Source organism: Ranitomeya imitator, chromosome 6 (genome assembly GCF_032444005.1).
Source record: "Ranitomeya imitator isolate aRanImi1 chromosome 6, aRanImi1.pri, whole genome shotgun sequence".
In the NCBI taxonomy this organism is placed as follows: domain Eukaryota; kingdom Metazoa; phylum Chordata; class Amphibia; order Anura; family Dendrobatidae; genus Ranitomeya; species Ranitomeya imitator.
The window spans coordinates 112,035,192-112,053,181 of NC_091287.1; the positions used below are offsets into that span (position 1 = coordinate 112,035,192).

Consider the following 17,990-nt stretch of genomic DNA (forward strand, 5'->3'; position numbering starts at 1 on the left):
CTGAGATCTGGAGCAATTGACAATTAGAGATGGAGACTGCAGAGAGTTAAAGCTCTTAAAAATGCATCACACAAGAGACATTGTGGTCAGAAATACTGCTCTTATTAAACTGTATAGACATGACAGCCTAATGCCAGGCAAAAACGGAATATGTACCCAACATAGACTTATTTGGTGGCACAAATTCAAATGGACCATAACAAGTAAGCCTTCATATTTCAAGTAAAAGGGGTTATGCAGCCAAGGTAAAAATATTTTTAAAACTGCTAAGTTTTAAGATAAAATAGAAGCCATATATACCTTACTAATATACTGCTAATCTGGTTCCAGTGCTTCTTAGGTCCTCCATCGCACTCTATTTTCTGCCTCATCAATGACATCTCAAATCAAACATGTGACTGCTAAAGCCAATCATTGATGTAGTAAGTCACTGCTCCGGTCAGTGATTGACTATTGAAGTTACATTTTTTGAGTTAGAAACATCATCAGAAAAGCAGGGAAGGAAAGAAGACTGGGAATCAGAGTGGATCGGTAACATGACTGTGGCTCCTATGGCTGTTTTACAAATACAACATTCTAATCTGTTTTGAAAAAATGTTTTTGTTCTCGTTTCTTTTTTTTCCAGCATAAATTTTGCCCTTTTATTTCCAGAGTCACTTTTATAATTCTGCTAGTTGCCCTTGGAATAGAGTAGAGAATTGCTACTATTATTAATTCAGCACAGGTTAGATAACCGAAGCACCATTATGGCTACTGGTACGCCTCTACAATTACACATAAATATATATATATATATATATATATATATATTTATCATGCAAACCGATGCTCAACAACATGCATCATGCAATGCTTTTTTTAATATATAACCAAATTGCATTATTGAAAGTTGTGTCAAAAATTAAACAGTTGAATTCAATAAATTGGGTAACTTCTGAATTGCTTGGCTAAGTTACTATATACAGTCATGGCCAAAAGTGTTCAAAATGAAGCTTTTCTCCCAGAAAATTATTGAAATTACATGTTTTATTATACACAGTTTTATGTACTTTGTGTTTATTGGTACAACACAAAAACAAAACATAAAAAAGGCAAATTGGACATAATTTCACACAAAAACACCCAAAATGGGCCTGACATAATTGTTGCCACCTTTCCAAAATTATGGGTACACAACTTTGTTTTAAGCATGTGATGCTCAGTCGTATTCATGTTAGAAAATTACTACATGCCGTGAGAGAACCCCTTTTTGGATTGAAGCTGATCACTGATGCTATTACACGAGTTTCTATAGCCCACACCTTACATAGCTAAAGATAAATGTCACTGTATTCACGCCAAAATTTATGTGCAGTGTGCAGCCTTTTCAGACTGATTTACTTTGACTGTAGAAAAGGAAATGACATCAATTTAGTAAATCACTTTGTTGATTAGTATCCTACAGTGCGATGGAGGGCAGTGCAGAAGTGAGGAATGGAATAAGTTCAGAAGTTCATTTAAAATGATCTTAAATCACACATGCAACTTTTGGGGCAGTTTTTATGTACTATTTGTAGAGCAAAAGCTTGGAGTGGATTTAAAAAAACTGGCAAATACAAAGGAAGAACATAAACATCTACTTCCTGCGGGATTCACTTCTGACTGACTCAATAAATGGATTCAAAAACTGCATCTCGAGATTCAGCAAAAACGTATCCTCTAACCATATGGTAACCTTTAGCTGATAACCATGACCACACAAGTGCATGAACTGTTTATGTGGAGGGCACCACAACTTGTGGTTTTTGATAAGCCAGGTACAACGCCATCTGTGGGTCACATCGCACAGCAGATTTTGCACCAGCCCTGTCAAATCAAATGCTGTGCTACTTACACTGAAAGGTGAGAGATTTGTGGGCCTCCCATCTAGAGGCCAGGTACCACTGAGGGGAACGCTGGACCAGAGTTCCAAATATCAACCTTCTCTAGGTGGTTGTACACTAGGTGGTAAATACACTCACCTACCTCCAGAATCCAGCGATATTCGCTTCTCTTCCACTACTCTTCAAACTCTCGGGGGTCTCACTACACTTTGCATGACCCGGAAGTGGATTTTACAATGTAAGCCTATTTAGTTTCAGAATGAAGCTCCATATTTTTTATTTCTACTTCCACAATGTCTCCCACATTGACCTTCAACGTTCCACAAAATTCATAAGGATTTTTAAATTTTTCCACAATGTAAGTACATAAACATGACAGAAAACCCTCCACAGGCTAAAAATCTCATCACAACCATTGGTGGGGGCACCTGTAGGCATACATAGCAGAAAAAACTCCTAGTAAAGTAACACAAAATCATATTGTCTCTCAAAGCTGTCCATCTTCTAATCATCTCGGGATATGTCGAGCAAAGAGGAAAGGCAAGAGTTCACATCTACCTAAGCAGGAGAGACAACGGTGGTTGACTATACTGTGTATAGCAACTTTAGAAATATTTAAAAATACCTTTTCATATTCTTTAAGTGTTATAATGCAGCAAGTGAAATATTTTTTTCAACAATCATACACATATGACATCTTGAGAAAAAAATATGTATATTCACAGGCAAAAAGAACAAGCATGATATTTCACTAAAATATATACCAGAATGTTTCAGACTGTGAAGAACCACAGTAGAAAAACTGTGAGCTGGCCATTCTGCCCCTAACGAAGTCGCTAGCTTCCTACTTTGAGACCTGAACACCAGTGAAGGAACTTTCAGAAGAAGATCAAAAGGCAGCAAAGCTGAAGAAAAGAAAGGAAGAGACAGTATTTCATGTTATATCCTAAAAGAAACTTTCAAATTTCTGAGCTCAGAAAGCAAAGAATTACCTGGTCTTGGTTTGGAACTTGTGCTTCCGGTGTGCTCTCTGAAAAATACATAGTGTAAAATGTAAAGCTAAAAAAAGTATATTTTATTTAATAGAAAAGGAAACAGCATTTAAAAAGCTCTTATAATTTTAGCAGATAACCCCTATTTTATGTACAGTATATCTTGAAAGTTGGTGAACCCTTCAGAATTTTCCATATTTCTGCATAAAGTCCTAAAGTAGATAAAGAGAAACAAGTGAAATAAATTAGTCAAAATATTAGACTTTGTATATTTTTTTTAATTAGGAAAATAATTCAATGTCTGTGAATGGCAAAAGTATGTCTCTCAGCATCTGATGTGACCTTATTGTGCAGCAAAAACTGCATCTACACATTTCCGGTCATTTTTGATTAGTCCTGCACATCGGCTTGGAGGAATTTTAGCTAATTTCTTCCTATTAAACAGCCTCAACTCTTGCCATGTTGGTGGGCTTTAACCCATGAACTGCTCATTTCATGTCCTTCCACAAAATTTCTATAGGATTAAGGTTAGGATTTTGACTTGGCCATTCCAAAACTTTTACTTAATTCTTCGTTGACCACTTATTTGTAGAACAACTTATGTGTTTGGGGGATTTGCCTTGCAGCATGATCTACATTCTCTTGAGAATCAGCTCACTGACAAATGTCCTAACAAATCCCCTTAGAATTTGCTGGTATATTTCAGAATACATTTTTCAAGCAATGATCACAAACTGTCCTGGCTCAGATTCAGAAAAACAGGCAAAAAAACTCTGGATCAACATGTTAGGGCATGTTAGGTTAGGCTATGGGTTGAATTAGATGGACTTAAAGTCTTCCTTCAACCTTAAAAATATAAAAACAATATGTTTCACAGATGGTATGAGGTTTCTATGCTGTAAATCAGTGATTTTCTTTCACCAAACATAGCACTTTTCATTTAATCCAAAAAGTTCCATGTTGGTCTCATCCATCCCCAAAAAATGTTCCAGTAGCTTTCTGGCTTGTCAAGGTGATCTTAGACAAACTGAAGTTGGGCAGTAATGTTCTTTTTGGAGAGCATGGAGTTTTTCCATGCAGTCCTGATATGCACACGATAGTTGTTCAATGTCCTCTTGATGGTGAACTCATGCATATTTACATTGCTTAATGTGAGAGAGGCCTTTAGTTGCTTAGAGGTTATGTTGGATTCATTTGTGACCTTGTAGACTATAGTACGTCTTGCGCTTGGAGTGATGTTTGCTGGTCGACCACTCCAGAGGAGACAAATATTAGAGATGAGCCAGTAGCATAGCTACTGGGGGAGAGGGGGCCTTCGCCCCGGGCCCTGTCACATGAAGGGGCCCACTGAGAGCCAGCACTGCCACTTCTGTGCTGAGGCACAATACAGTACAGGAGGAGAGCAGCAAAATGCCTGCTCTCCGGATGGAGATTCTGCACGCTGGTCGGACAGTGACCAGAGGCAAATCTCTCCCCTGTACTGTATTGTGCTGACTGACCTCAGGAGCTTCTCCCGGGCTGCAGGTTTCTTCCCTCTGTGTGTACGCTGGGACTGGCTCAGGGCAGGCACGCTGGGTCCTAGTGCCCGCCTGTATTTTATTCAGCTACTTCCTGGTCCTGCTGCAATCTTCATTGGTAAGTGGGGATAAGATTGATAGGCATGTCATAGTCCCTGGGGGGGTAAATGTGAGAGGATGGGGGTGTTGTGGGGGCTTAGGTGGGGGATGGTGACAGGGAACTGGGGCATGAATGTGAGAAGATAAGGGTATTGTGAGGGCTGAGGTGGGAGAGGGGGCGACAGGCACTGGGGGACTGATTATCAAGGTACCGTCACATTTAGCGACGCTGCAGCGATCTAGACAACGATCCCGATCGCTGCAGCGTCGCTGTGTGGTCGCTGTTTGGTCGCTGGAGAGCTGTCACACAGACAGCTCTCCAGCGACCAACTATGCGAAGTTCCCTGGTAACTAGGGTAAACATCGGGTTACTAAGCGCAGGGCCGCGCTTAGTAACCCGATGTTTACCCTGGTTACCAGCGTAAACATAAAAAAACCAAACACTACATACTTACATTCCGGTGTCTGTCCCCCGTCGCTGTGCTTCTCTGCACTGACTGTGAGCTCCGGCCGGAAAGCACAGCGGTGACGTCACCACTGTGCTCTGCTTTCCGGCCAGCCGGCGCTCACAGTGCAGAGAAGCACAGCGCCGGGGGACAGACACCGGAATGTAAGTATGTAGTGTTTGGTTTTTTTACGTTTACGCTGGTAACCAGGGTAGACATCGGGTTACTAAGCGCGGCCCTGCGCTTAGTAACCCGATGTTTACCCTGGTTACCAGTGAAGACATCGCTGGATCGGCGTCACACACGCCGATTCAGCGATGTCTGCGGGAGTCCAGCGACGAAATAAAGTTCTGGACTTTCTGCTCTGACCAACGATGGCACAGCAGGATCCTGATCGCTGCTGCCTGTCAAACTCAACGATATCGCTAGCCAGGATGCTGCAACGTCACGGATCGCTAGCGATATCGCTCAGTGTGACGGTACCTTTAGATGGTTACCCCGATTATATGCACTCCATCACATGTAATAACGAGGAAAAAGATTGGAGCGCACTTACCCAGGTAAAATAGTCACCACTTTATTAGGACTTTGTACAAAAAGCAGGGAAGGGAGTGGATAAAGATCGGACGACTGCCGTTTCGTGCAGAGTGGCACTTCAACGGGTCCTGCTTTTTGTACAAAGTCCTAATAAAGTGGTGACTATTTTACCTGGGTAAGTGCGCTCCAATCTTTTTCCTCGTTTTTCCTTTATGAACTCTGTATTCTTTTGTTGGATGCAGCACCCCGTTGGTAATGAAAAGGAAATTATCAGCCATATACGCCCTTTGCATGTGGTTTTTGCTGTTGTGCACATTGGGGTCAGATTATCGGGGCAGTGCGGCAGTAGAACTTTCTTTTACCCTGTGTCATCACATGTAATAGTTGTTCTCTGGGATGGTGAGGTAGGGGGCATATTATACTAACCAGCTGGGTAAGCCATAAGCTACATCACATTTAGGCTATGTGCACACTTCAGGTTTTTTCGCGTTTTTTTCGCGCTAAAATGCTATAAAAACTCATTAAAAACGCATACAATATGCATTCTATTATTTAGAATGCATTCTGCATGTTTTGTGCACATGGATGCGTTTTTTTCCGCAAAAAAAACGCATTGCGGTAAAAAAAATGAGCATGTTCATTATTTTTGCGGATTTTCTGCGTTTTTCCCGCAATTCTATGAATTTGGGAAAAAACGCACAAAAAAACGCGTGAAAAAACGCGAAAAAAACACATGCGGATTTCTGGCAGAAATGTCCAGTTTTTGTCAGGAAAATTTAAGCATCACTCCAGCATTTTTTTTTATTTGACTGCTGGAATGGCGCGTCAAGGGTATGTGCACACATTGTGGATTTTGCTGTGGATCTGCAGCAGTTTTCCATGTGTTGTACAGTACCATGTAAACCTATGGAAAACAAAATCCGCAGTGAACATGCTGCGGAAAATTCCGCGTGGAAACGCCGTTTATTTTCCTCAGCATGTCAATTCTTTGTGAGGACTCTGCAGCATTTTACACCTATTCCGTAATAGAAATCCGCAGGTGTAAAAACGCAGGCGAAATCCGCACAAAACCAACAAAATCCGCAGTAAATCTGTGGGGAATCTGCAATGTGTGCACATACCCTAAGAGGCGCAGTTACAGCTGCTGCTCTATACTCAGAGTGGTGACTGAAACCGTGCCAGCGCCACCCCCGAGGCTGCAGTGAGGAATAAAGCTAATTTCCTCCTGGCAGTGTGACTCTCAGTGCAGGAGACACAGTGTCAGAACACTATTAACTATGATACTGTGTTTTGGGGGATCATTGAGGACATCATTCTATGTATAGGGGAACTCTAATGGACATCATAATGTATGTATGGGAGCTGTGGGCCCATCATACTGTGTATAGGGGAGCTGTGGGGACATCATACTGTGTATGGGGGGCTGTGGGTTCAAAATATTGTGTATAGGGGAGCTGTGGGGGCATTATACTGTGCATAGGAAAGCTGTGGGCCAACCATACTGTGTATAGTCAAGCTGTACATGGAGGCTACTTAGGGGACATTATTAAATGTTAAGTGGGAACTTAAACATTATTGTTATATGGGCACTCAGTACTGAGACCATCAAAATTTCATGTGTGGTATTTTTACTTTTTAGGGACAAAATATGGAGGGCACTAGCACAGGGCATTAATGTTTTCTAGGGGAGAATTTTATTATCTAGAGAGCACAAAAGAGTCATTATTACTATGTAAGGGGCACTGTGGTGGCATTGCTATGTGGGGCGGCACCATTATTGTACCACACAGCAGGTGTAGGACACATACGGCAACAGCGGCTCAGTATTGGGGTATCAGGTGCAGTAATAGGGACACATAATGCAGCAGCGGCTCAGTATTGGGGTATCAAGAGCAGTAATAAAGACACATACGGCAGCAGCAGCTCAGTATTGGGGTATCAGGGGCAGTAATAGTGACACATACGGCAGCAGCAGCTCAGTATTGGGGTATCAGGGGCAGTAATAGTGACACATACGGCAGCAGCGGCTCAGTATTGGGGTATCAGGTGCAGTAATAGGGACTCATACGGCAGCAGCGGCTCAGTATTGGGGTATCAGGGGCAGTAATAGGGACACATACGGCAGCAGCGGCTCAGTATTGGGGTATCAGGGGCAGTAATAGGGACACATACGGCAGCAGCGGCTCAGTATTGGGGTATCAGGTGCAGTAATAGGGACACATACGGCAGCAGAGGCTCAGTATTGGGGTATTAGGTGCAGTAATAGGAACATACGGCAGCTGAGGCTCAGTATTGGGGTATCAAGAGCAGTAATAAAGACACATACGGCAGCAGCGGCTCAGTATTGGGGTATCAGGTGCAGTAATAGGGACACATACGGCAGCAGCGGCTCAGTATTGGGGTATCAGGGGCAGTAATAGGGACACATACGGCAGCAGCGGCCCAGTATTGGGGTATCAGGTGCAGTAATAGGGACACATACGACAGCAGCGGCTCAGTATTGGGGTATCAGGGGCAGTAATAGGGACACATACGGCAGCTGAGGCTCAGTATTGGGGTATCAGGTGCAGTAATAGGGACACATACAGCAGCGGCGGCTCAGTATTGGGGTATCAGGTGCAGTAATAGGGACACATACGGCAGCAGAGGCTCAGTATTGGGGTATCAGGTGCAGTAATAGGGACACATACGGCAGCAGAGGCTCAGTATTGGGGTATCAGGGGCAGTAATCGGGACACATACGGCAGCAGCGGCTCAGTATTGGGGTATCAGGGGCAGTAATAGGGACACATACGGCAGCAGCGGCTCAGTATTGGGTATCAGCAGAATGAGGAGTTTGTGCAGGTTGGGGATAGATGGGGACGGGGCTGGAAATGTGAGAAGTCTGATGTGTCATCATAATTTCTGCAGACGAGTCCTGGTGGAGAAGTTGTCTTGTTGGGCTGGGTCAGATGGAACAGACGAGAAAAGTGAACGATTCCATCAGAAAGAACGTCATCTGTAAGTTATTATCTATAACTGTGCTGTGATCTCTTATATGGTCTGTAGAACTGGTATCTACCAATATATGGTCCTCACATAGTAGTATCAGTGTTTATTTTTGTATATAGATGTATTTTCAGTCATAGTGCGGTCATCTGCTGATGTTCCCCTATGCTAACAAATAGGGTGCACCATGTAGCTGTAGTCAGGGGTACCTCGTTAGGGGCCCACTCAGATTTTTCGCCCCCTCCTAAGCTGAAACCCTAGCTACGCCTCTGAGATGAGCCAATCTTCTGAAATTCAAAATCGTCAGCTTCAACTAATTTTCAACAAAAAAATTTAACTTGCGACAAATAAATGCACAGCAAATTTCAACACTGCAAAACTTCTAACTGCCGGAAAAGATGTGTATAAGACTCTGACATCTAATAATATACTGAACCCCTTTTGAGATCTTTAATGCTAATATACAATGAATCCACAGTCACATAGACCTCTGCTTGAAGCCAGTTGATGGGAACTCTCAGTGTTTACTTTTAGGGGTAAAAATCTGTGTCGGTCTTACGTGCATGACTGGTTGCAGTACAGTTAACAGGGTTGCATTTTGTAACAAATGTCCAACACAAAACTAAGAATTATTTGTGTCCACCAGAGCCAGATTACATGTGGTGAAGGTAGTTGGGGGTGATCATCACCACTATGAAGGCCCCAACACACATTAGGTGAAAGTATGCAAAACCCAAAAATTTCAGCTAGAATGGCAATCTAATGTTTTTTCATTGTTATGATTGTTATATTACAACTATACATAGACAGCATACTTTCCTACATTGTATGGCATTGTATGACAAATCCATCTACATCTACAACTGTGCTATAGTAGTAACACATGTTCTAACACAGCACGCCAATTTAGACTGTCTACCTAAATCTTTGGTTACTCCAGGGAACATCTTTTTGCAAAGGTGAACACAAAATATCCTGTCATATCTGTTCACTTGCTAATAGAGCTAATAGACAGGGATCACTTTGTACATTTTTCAGTCAATGGAATGGAGACAAAAATTGTTACTAACAAGCATACTCCATCGCATGATGAAATATCTGAAGCCATTGTTTGCTCCCTCTTGGCCTCATTAGATTCATGGTAGTCACATACAATTTATTTCTCATGCTCTGTCAGCACATATGTATAGATTAATGTAATAGCCTGTAAGTACAGTGGGAGAAAAAATACTCAATATTTTAAAAGAATTGTGCATTAAGGGAGTTAAAATACAATATTCATTTAGTTAAAATGGACTACTGGAATACAATATTGAGAGATTGGGCCTTTCGATGTTATTCAATTGAGCCAATTATCTAAATAAAATGGTATTACGTTAGGAAGAAATAAATGTGATTTCATTGTTCATACCTTAAAATGATTGAGTAATGGCTCGCTCACACAAGCATATAACTTGAATGAGTGCAATCCGATAAAAGAATTCAATGAGGCAGTGCAGATCTGCGTTTTTTTTATCAGCTCTATTCAGCGCGAGAAAAGAATCGCATCAGCATTCGGCAATTTCACTCTGAAATCGGATGGATGCATAAAAAAAAAAATCGAATACCATACAGATCATCAGAGTAGCATCCGATTTTTACTGATACATTACAATTCTCTAACATAGGAAACTGTAAATGGACCTGTAAAAGATGAATAGCTGCTGAGTAAAAAAACAGATTGTAAGGACCGCACACGAACGACAACTGAGAGAAAATTGTCCAACCTTTCTGGATGAAAACACTGTTCTACATATTTTCAAAAGTTGTCAGATTCAGTTATGAAATTAGCTATTTCGTAATGATTTTGACCTCTCGAAGTCAAATCTGAAAATTAAAATTTTTAGATGGCTTTTGTTTCTATGGAATCAAAGCGTTTTCCTTTTACTGCTATAATTAATGCATAAAAGTTTTAGTACTTTGAAATATCATTTTTGCAAATATAAAGATACAGAATATTTTGTTTTGCCAATTTTCTTATATTTATTGTAATTAATTAATAAATTATTTTATCCGAGGGGCCACATGAGAGACTGTGACTGTTGTGGAGGGCTGAACCAATAGACTGAAATTAGTTAGGCTCAATATTAATATCAACATATTAATTATAATTATTATATTATTAACCCCTTCATGACCCAGCCTATTTTGACCTTAATGACCTGGCCGTTTTTTGCAATTCTGACCAGTGTCCCTTTATGAGGTAATAACTCAGGAACGCTTCAACGGATCCTAGCGATTCTGAGACTGTTTTTTCGTGACATATTGGGCTTCATGTTAGTGGTAAATTTAGGTCGATAATTTTTGTGTTTATTTGTGAAAAAAAATGGAAATTTGGCTAAAATTTTGAAAATTTCGTAATTTTTAAATTTTGAATTTTTATTCTGTTAAACAAGAGAGTTATGTGACACAAAATAGTTAATAAATAACATTACCCACATATCTACTTTACATTAGCACAATTTTGGAAACAAAATTTTTTTTTTGCTAGGAAGTTATAAGGGTTAAAATTTGACCAGCGATTTCTCATTTTTATAGCAAAATTTACAAAACCAATTTCTTTTAGCCTCAATTTGTTCATTTCCACATGGGCAACAGGATAACATGGATCCTAAAATGTGTTGAGCAATTTCTCCTGAGTACACCGATACCTCATATGTGGTCACAAACCACTGTTTGTGCACACGGCAAGGCTCGGAAGGGAAGGAGCGCCATTTGACTTTTTCAATGAAAAATTGGCTCCAATATTTAGCGGACACCATGTCGCGTTTGGAGAGCCCCTGTTTGCCTAAACATTGGAACTTCCCCACATGTGACCCCATTTTGGAAACGAGACTCCCCAAGGAACTTACTTAGATGCATAGTGAGCACTTTGAACCCCCAGGTGCTTCACAAATTGATCCGTAAATATGAAAAAGTACTTTTTTTTCACACAAAAAATCTTTTAGCCTCAATTTGGTCATTTCCACATGAGCAACAGGATAAAATGGTTGCTAAAATTTATTGGGCAATTTCTCCTGAGTACACTGATACCTTACATGTGGGGGTAAACCACTGTTTGGGCACACCGCAGGGCTCGGAAGGGAAGGAGCGCCATTTGACTTTTTGAATGAAAAATTAGCTCCAATCGTTAGCGGACACCATGTCACGTTTGGAGAGCCCCTGTGTGCCTAAACATTGGAGCTTCCCCACATGTGACCTCATTTTGGAAACTAGACCTCCCATGGAACTAATCTAGATGTGCGGTGACCACTTTAAACCCCCAAGTGCTTCACAGAAGTTTATAATGCAGAGCCGTGAAAATAAAAAATCATTTTTCTTTCCTCAAAAATTATTTTTTATCCCACATTTTTTTATTTTCACAAGAGTAACAGGAGAAATTGGAAGGGAAGTAGTGACGTTTTGGAATGCAGACTTTGATGGAATGGTCTGCGGGCATCATGTTACGTTTGCAGAGCCCCTGATGTGGCTGAACAGTAGAAACCCCCCACAAGTGACCCCATTTTGGAAACTAGACCACCCAAGGACCTTATCTAGATATGTGGTGAGCACTTTGAACCCCGAAGTGCTTCAGAGAAGTTTATAACGCACAGCCGTGAAAATAAAAAAAATAACACTGGGGAACACAATTTTTTAAGAGTTAGGTCAGACAACTGTTCTTAATTAATTTTTGGATGCTGAATCCAGAAATGATCTCAGTTTTTCTCTATCACGTCAAGTTTTTGAACTATAGGATTTTTGTCTTCTCAAAACTATGTAAACTACTGTACCTAAAAAGTGTTTTTTTTAAATAGTACAAATATGAACAAAAAATGAAATATATAAGAAATAGGCATGACAAAGTTGTGACTACTCTTACAAGTTGCCACGTAGCTCTATATGAGTCGAATTGTAATCAGATAACAAGTCTTATTACAGATATCAGTGCAATTGTGCTTCTCTGGCAGGTAAGTTGTGTAGGAAAAACTTGACGTGCTAGAAAGAAACTGACTACATTTTTGGAATCAGCATGCCAATTTTAGTATAAATCAGCTCAAAAACCTAACTCAACAGAAATTTTTTTTCAAATTGTTCCCCTGTGTAATTTTTCTTTCCTCAAAAATTATTGTTTATCCCGCAATTTTTTATTTTCACAAGAGTAACAGGAGAAATTGGACCCCAAAAGTTGTTGTCCAATTTGTCCTGAGTACGCTGATACCCCAGGTCGGATTGGCACCAACTTTCATGACGCCTACGTGGCGTCAAAGGTCGGGAAGGGGTTAATATTAATTGTATCACTTAGTATTGAGCAGAATCAAGTATGCTGACATCCCCATATATACCATTTAAACCCGAATACGGCCCCTTTAAAATATCGTATGAGGCCAACACAGCCTCCCCATAGCCACCATATCAGCCCCACACAGCCTTCCCATGTCTAGCATATGAGGCTTACACAGCATGAGCCCCATACAGCCTCCCCATGACCATCATCTGAGGCCTACGCAGCCTCCCCATGGCCACATATGAACCCCAAACAGCCTCCCCATGTTCATGTTAAACCCCCAAATCCTACCCATGTCCATGTTAAGACCCCATAGCCTCCACATGTCCATGATAAAACCCATATAGCCTCCCCATGTCCATGATAAGACCTCATAACCTCTCCTTGTCCATGATAAGACCCACAGTCTCCCCATGTGCAGTCAAACATCCCATACAGATTAAAAAAACTCCATACACTCACCTTCTTCTCGCTCCCATAGTGCTCTGCTCTGCTTCTGTCTTCGGCAATGTAACAGCTGACGCGATTACATCACATCATCGCGTCAGCTGTTTCATACGCTGATTGGTGGAGGAAGGATCCGGAGGTCCCTCCTCCACCAATACAGGCAGCGTGGATAAAAAGTGACTGCGGAGACAGAGAACAGGCAGGCAATGAGCAAGCGGAAGGGCACGGTGGAACCCATGGACCACTGTTTCAGCCCCTCGGTTGTCTCAGTTGGTGGGCCGGACTGGAACAGCCAGAGGGCTAGTGGGCAGCACTTTGCCCATGTCTGATTTAAAAGGAAACTTAGCAATAATTCAAATAACTAAAACATGTCGAAACACACTATTGCGAGTTATAAACAGTTACAGAAATTGCACTACAAAATTTGGCCCTCATTCAGTTACTACTCTTTACTAGTACTCCTGCATTGGATCATCTCTTACAATTGTCCAACAGTAATCTGCAAGCATTGATGGATTTGATTCGATTTTCATTTATATCTTTTCAACATAGCCGCAATATCTAGGTGAAATCTCTCACCGTTCTCGTCGCTCACTGGGCCGCACTTTGTTGGAGAAATGTAACAAATGAATTGTTACCGCCAAGATCCTTGTATGTTTTGAGATTTTCCACCAACAATTCATAATTATCTGCTCTTGAGTTCCCCCAAAATTAGATACTACTAATGCGAAAGCTACCCATGCAGCCTTTTCCTTCCTGCAACAAATGGGGAAACTACTCAACATGAAGAAGCATACGAATCTGAGGTACGATAAAAACTCTTTCCTTTATATTTGCTTAACTCAACCTTAGAAATTTATCAATGAGATACTTGAATGTTTTTGCATTTTTTTCCATTGCCTTTAAAAGTTCTTCATTTGACCCCACTTGATATGCAATGGTGGTAACAAAATCTTATGTGGGTCAACAAGTGCTGGATGCAGGGCATTTTTACTCCCTGACTGAAGGGAATGTCAGAGAGGCCAGTCTCCTTTGTTGTTGTTATATTCTCTTGCATGACTATCCTACTCACACAAAAAGCAGCAGTACTTTGAGTATCCAACCTGGAGACCAATTAAGAGGGCAATCACCTTTAAGTCACCACAGAGGCGACACAAATATTGGTCATAATTCAGGTACCTCAGGCGTTTCATGTTGTTATAGGTCAGGTGTTTCATGTTGGCACCTTCAGGCGTTTCATGTTGTCATAGGTTTCGTTCACATGGACTGGATATCCAACTGGAATTGAAGGTAGGATATTTCCATTATGAAGCAAAACGGTTTTTAGGCTAGTTTTGGACGAATCCATGAAGAGCTTCCATTCCTATGGATTATGACCTTTCTTCAGAGCTTCCATTAAACTGCTGATGTTGTTGCATGCCCTCCATGAAGAAGTATTGGACATGATCTTTATCATTGTGGCAGAATAAAGAAATCTGAATATTGCCTGCTATTCCACTGCTGTAGCCTGGAACCTAAAAGCTCAGCATTACTCTTTGGCAGAACCAAATCTCTAACAGGATTGTTCAGTTCACTTTGTGTTATAAGCTGTAGTTCAGCTTAGGTTGCGGACATAAAGTCTGGCTCATGTAAGGGAGATGCCTCATGACACCAAGCCTCTTCTTCCTCACTTGACTCAACTGAAAAGGTTTCTGGTGCTTTTGGAATCGGCAGTTCTTCTGTATGTGGAACTAGGCATATTGCAGATAAAAGGTTTGGATACTGTAAAGTCCATTTCTTCCTAGAACCTACTTTCCTAATGGGGGGCATCATGCAGAAATAGAAATTGTTAGTGTGATCATTTGGACTGCAAAAGGCACAGACTGCCTCTTCCCATGCAACCACTGGGTAAGATGTGATGCACATCTATTGCAGCATATTTTTGGAGCCTAACTCTTGTCCTGATCTCCTATTCTGCAGCCAAAATACAGGTTGTAGGCTTTTTTTATCATGGTACTCAACTTTCGGCTTTGTGACACAAAAGTGACTTCTCAACATATGCAGCAAAAACTATCTGCCTTGTTAATGCAAGTGCAGCGCCCCAGAGACTTGGTCGTTGCAGTATGGCCCCAAGGCGAGTAGCGGTACGTCCGATGGCACTAAAGAGTTCTCCTGACGAGGTATCACCAGAACACATTACACTTCACACTCCGGCCACTAGGGGGAGCAAAAGGCTTTATTTATTGGGCCACTGCTCACACTGGTAAAATTAGGGGCTGGGGAGGAAGTTAGTCAGAAGCTGACTGGGTTGGAACCAGGCAACATCCCGTGGCAGGGGGTGTTGCGGGGAGAAGACACAGGGGGGTCCCTGTCAGGCGTGGAAACCTGGCAGGTGCCTAGCGAACAGAAGAGAACGTTACGGAACCACGCCTGCACACCTTGCGGCGGTATCCTAAGAGAGAGACACGAAGGGAAGAATATTGTGGAACAGTGTAAACGAGATCAGCACAAAGGAGAGCCAGTAAGAGTCGTGCCGAGAGAGGAAGGCAACATCTTACTGAGGCGCGTAGTCGGTGGCCGGATCACCGTAGGAGTAACTGACTTCAGGCCTTACTTCAAATTCCGCTGGACAGTTGATTATAGGTTGGCTGTCTACCTTCGACACCTACAAAGACATAGGGGGCAACATTGGGAGAGGGGCGTCTCTAGGGTCCCGGAAGACCTCCAAGCCTTCCCGTCAAACGGGTGGCATCCTAGCCATAACATATCTGGGGGACGTTAGAAACTAGCAACATCTGGAACCAAAGAACGAGAGAGAGAGAGAGAGAAAGCTGTCGAGAACGAACGAAAGAGAACAGCAGTTGTGAGGACTATTCCGAATGCTCAGCAGGGTAGGACTACGACACACAGGCGCTATTGGTAGGCAACGATTTAAATCTGCGAGGGAAACTCTGGATGTGCCCATCGGACCGGCCGGTCTCTGATAGCCCGGTTGAACGTGCTCTGGACCGAGTGTACTGAAGCCTTCAGTAAAAGGTAAAGAGACTGCAACCTTGTGTCCTCGTTATTGCCTGCACCTCACACCATTTCCATCCACACTACTGGGAAGCCCTGGGGATTTACTTCACCTGTGGGAAGGTATACCATCCGGCTGCTATTCCATCACCCCAGTGGACCCCACAGCAGCGTCGGTCACCCTGACCGAACACCACAGGTGGCGTCACGAACTCCTGACAGACTGTACTACCACTTTCATTGGACGCCCCTTAGCAGGGTCATGGACCGGGTCTAGCCACCGTGACTGACTCAGAACCGAACCAGAGAGGCCCGGTACCGAAACGCGTGACCCTGTGTCTGGGGGCGCTCCAACTTGGCGTCACGAACAGGATCGTACTTAAGCCTGAAGAATTGGGTCATGTGTGCCTTGGAACCGTGATTGAAACGTGTTGGACTGTGATTTATTGCAAAGACTGTGTATTGCTAACTGCCGCAAGATTCCCACCAAAACTGCCACCATTGCTGCGCCACGAGGAGCGCAAGAGAAGAAGAAGGGCGTGGAAGTGGGCGTGAGTAAGCTGGAGAGCGCGAAAGATAATGGCCGCCTAGTCTAAATACTTCTGCACCGTGAGGACGTGTCCGTCAGCAGCAAAGATCCGCCTCCTGATCCTCAATGGGGGGCAGAGGAACAAGAAACAAAATCGCCCACGAAAAAGAGAGCAGGAAAGAGACCAGGAAGCGACCCACGTGGAGGACCCCATGGCCAGTAGCTCAGACCCAGACTGCGGGGTTGAAGCGGAGGGCTTCCCCAGCTACCCGGACGAGCTCAACAGCCAAATCTCCACCATTGGGACCGGTCTCCTGCAGAGTGAGATGGAAGATCTCATGGAGCAGCTGCTCCAGTGGCGGCTGGAGGCTAAGGCCCCGTGCCAAGAGACGCCGGCGGAAGAACCCCTGATCCCGGACCCTCTGCTATCGCCGGAGCCGACCGCAGGGGAGGAAGTCGCCTCGACCGGTGAGTCTGCCGGCAAAGGACCTGTTAATCGGCCCCGTCGCAGCGCCCCCTCTCCCCGGGACCCATAGACTCCAACGTCTCCCACAATGGGACCAACCCGCGGGCATGGAGCACTTTCTTAAGGCCCCGATCTCGCCGCTTACCATGCCAGGCGAGGTCTATGCGTACGGTGTGCCGTTGGGTGAACCCGGGGACGAACATCATGGGGTTTCCTGGAGTGCAAACGTTGAAGGATTTAGAAAGTTTTGATAATGTTAATAAAGATTGAGGACAGGAATGCTGAAGTGAGCCCGTAGGGGTTAGAGAGAGAGTCCTCCTGAGAAACGTAGAAAGATGGTCGGCACAATGGCAGTAGGCTCAGCCAAGGAGCTAGGCGGTCCTGCATTGGTGAAGTGAGAACAGAAAAGAAAGTGGAGTTGTTGTAGTACTTGATAGTAGGCCTTTAGTGGGTTCAGCTTATACGCCCTTAAAGGAAGAGCTAGTTTAATGTTCAAAAATTTTGCACTTAGTAGAATACCCGGCTGGGTACAGAGAGTTATTTATAGTCTAAATGTTATTTCAAAATATTTAATCTTGTTATTGTTTGTAACGTTCAAGTGTCCTCACCTCCCATAAAGAGAAGCACCTTTTCTATTTACTTGTTCTTAGCATTCAAAATTTTGTATGTCTTTCACTGCATTATATTGTTGTTCTTCTTCCCAGTCCAGGAGTACTGGATTTGACCGGGGGGGAGTGCAGCGCCCCAGAGACCTGGTCGTTGCAGTATGGCCCCAAGGCGAGTAGCGGTACGTCCGATGGCACTAAAGAG

General features: G+C 43.0%; 1 protein-coding gene across 2 annotated transcripts in view; it reads right to left on the reverse strand.

Annotated features, from left to right (window-relative positions):
• The window catches only part of NEK10 (NIMA related kinase 10), a 337,168-nt gene that overhangs the window by 43,965 nt on the left and 275,213 nt on the right, over positions 1-17,990 (reverse strand). Inside the window, exons 30-31 of one of the 2 annotated variants that reach the window (XM_069730006.1) lie at positions 2,855-2,892; positions 2,627-2,767 (exon numbers count right to left, since the gene is read on the reverse strand). In XM_069730006.1, the coding sequence (XP_069586107.1) occupies positions 2,627-2,767; positions 2,855-2,892 (179 nt within the window). The remainder of the gene's footprint in view (positions 1-2,626; positions 2,768-2,854; positions 2,893-17,990) is intronic. The other variant, XM_069730007.1, reaches the window with a different exon arrangement.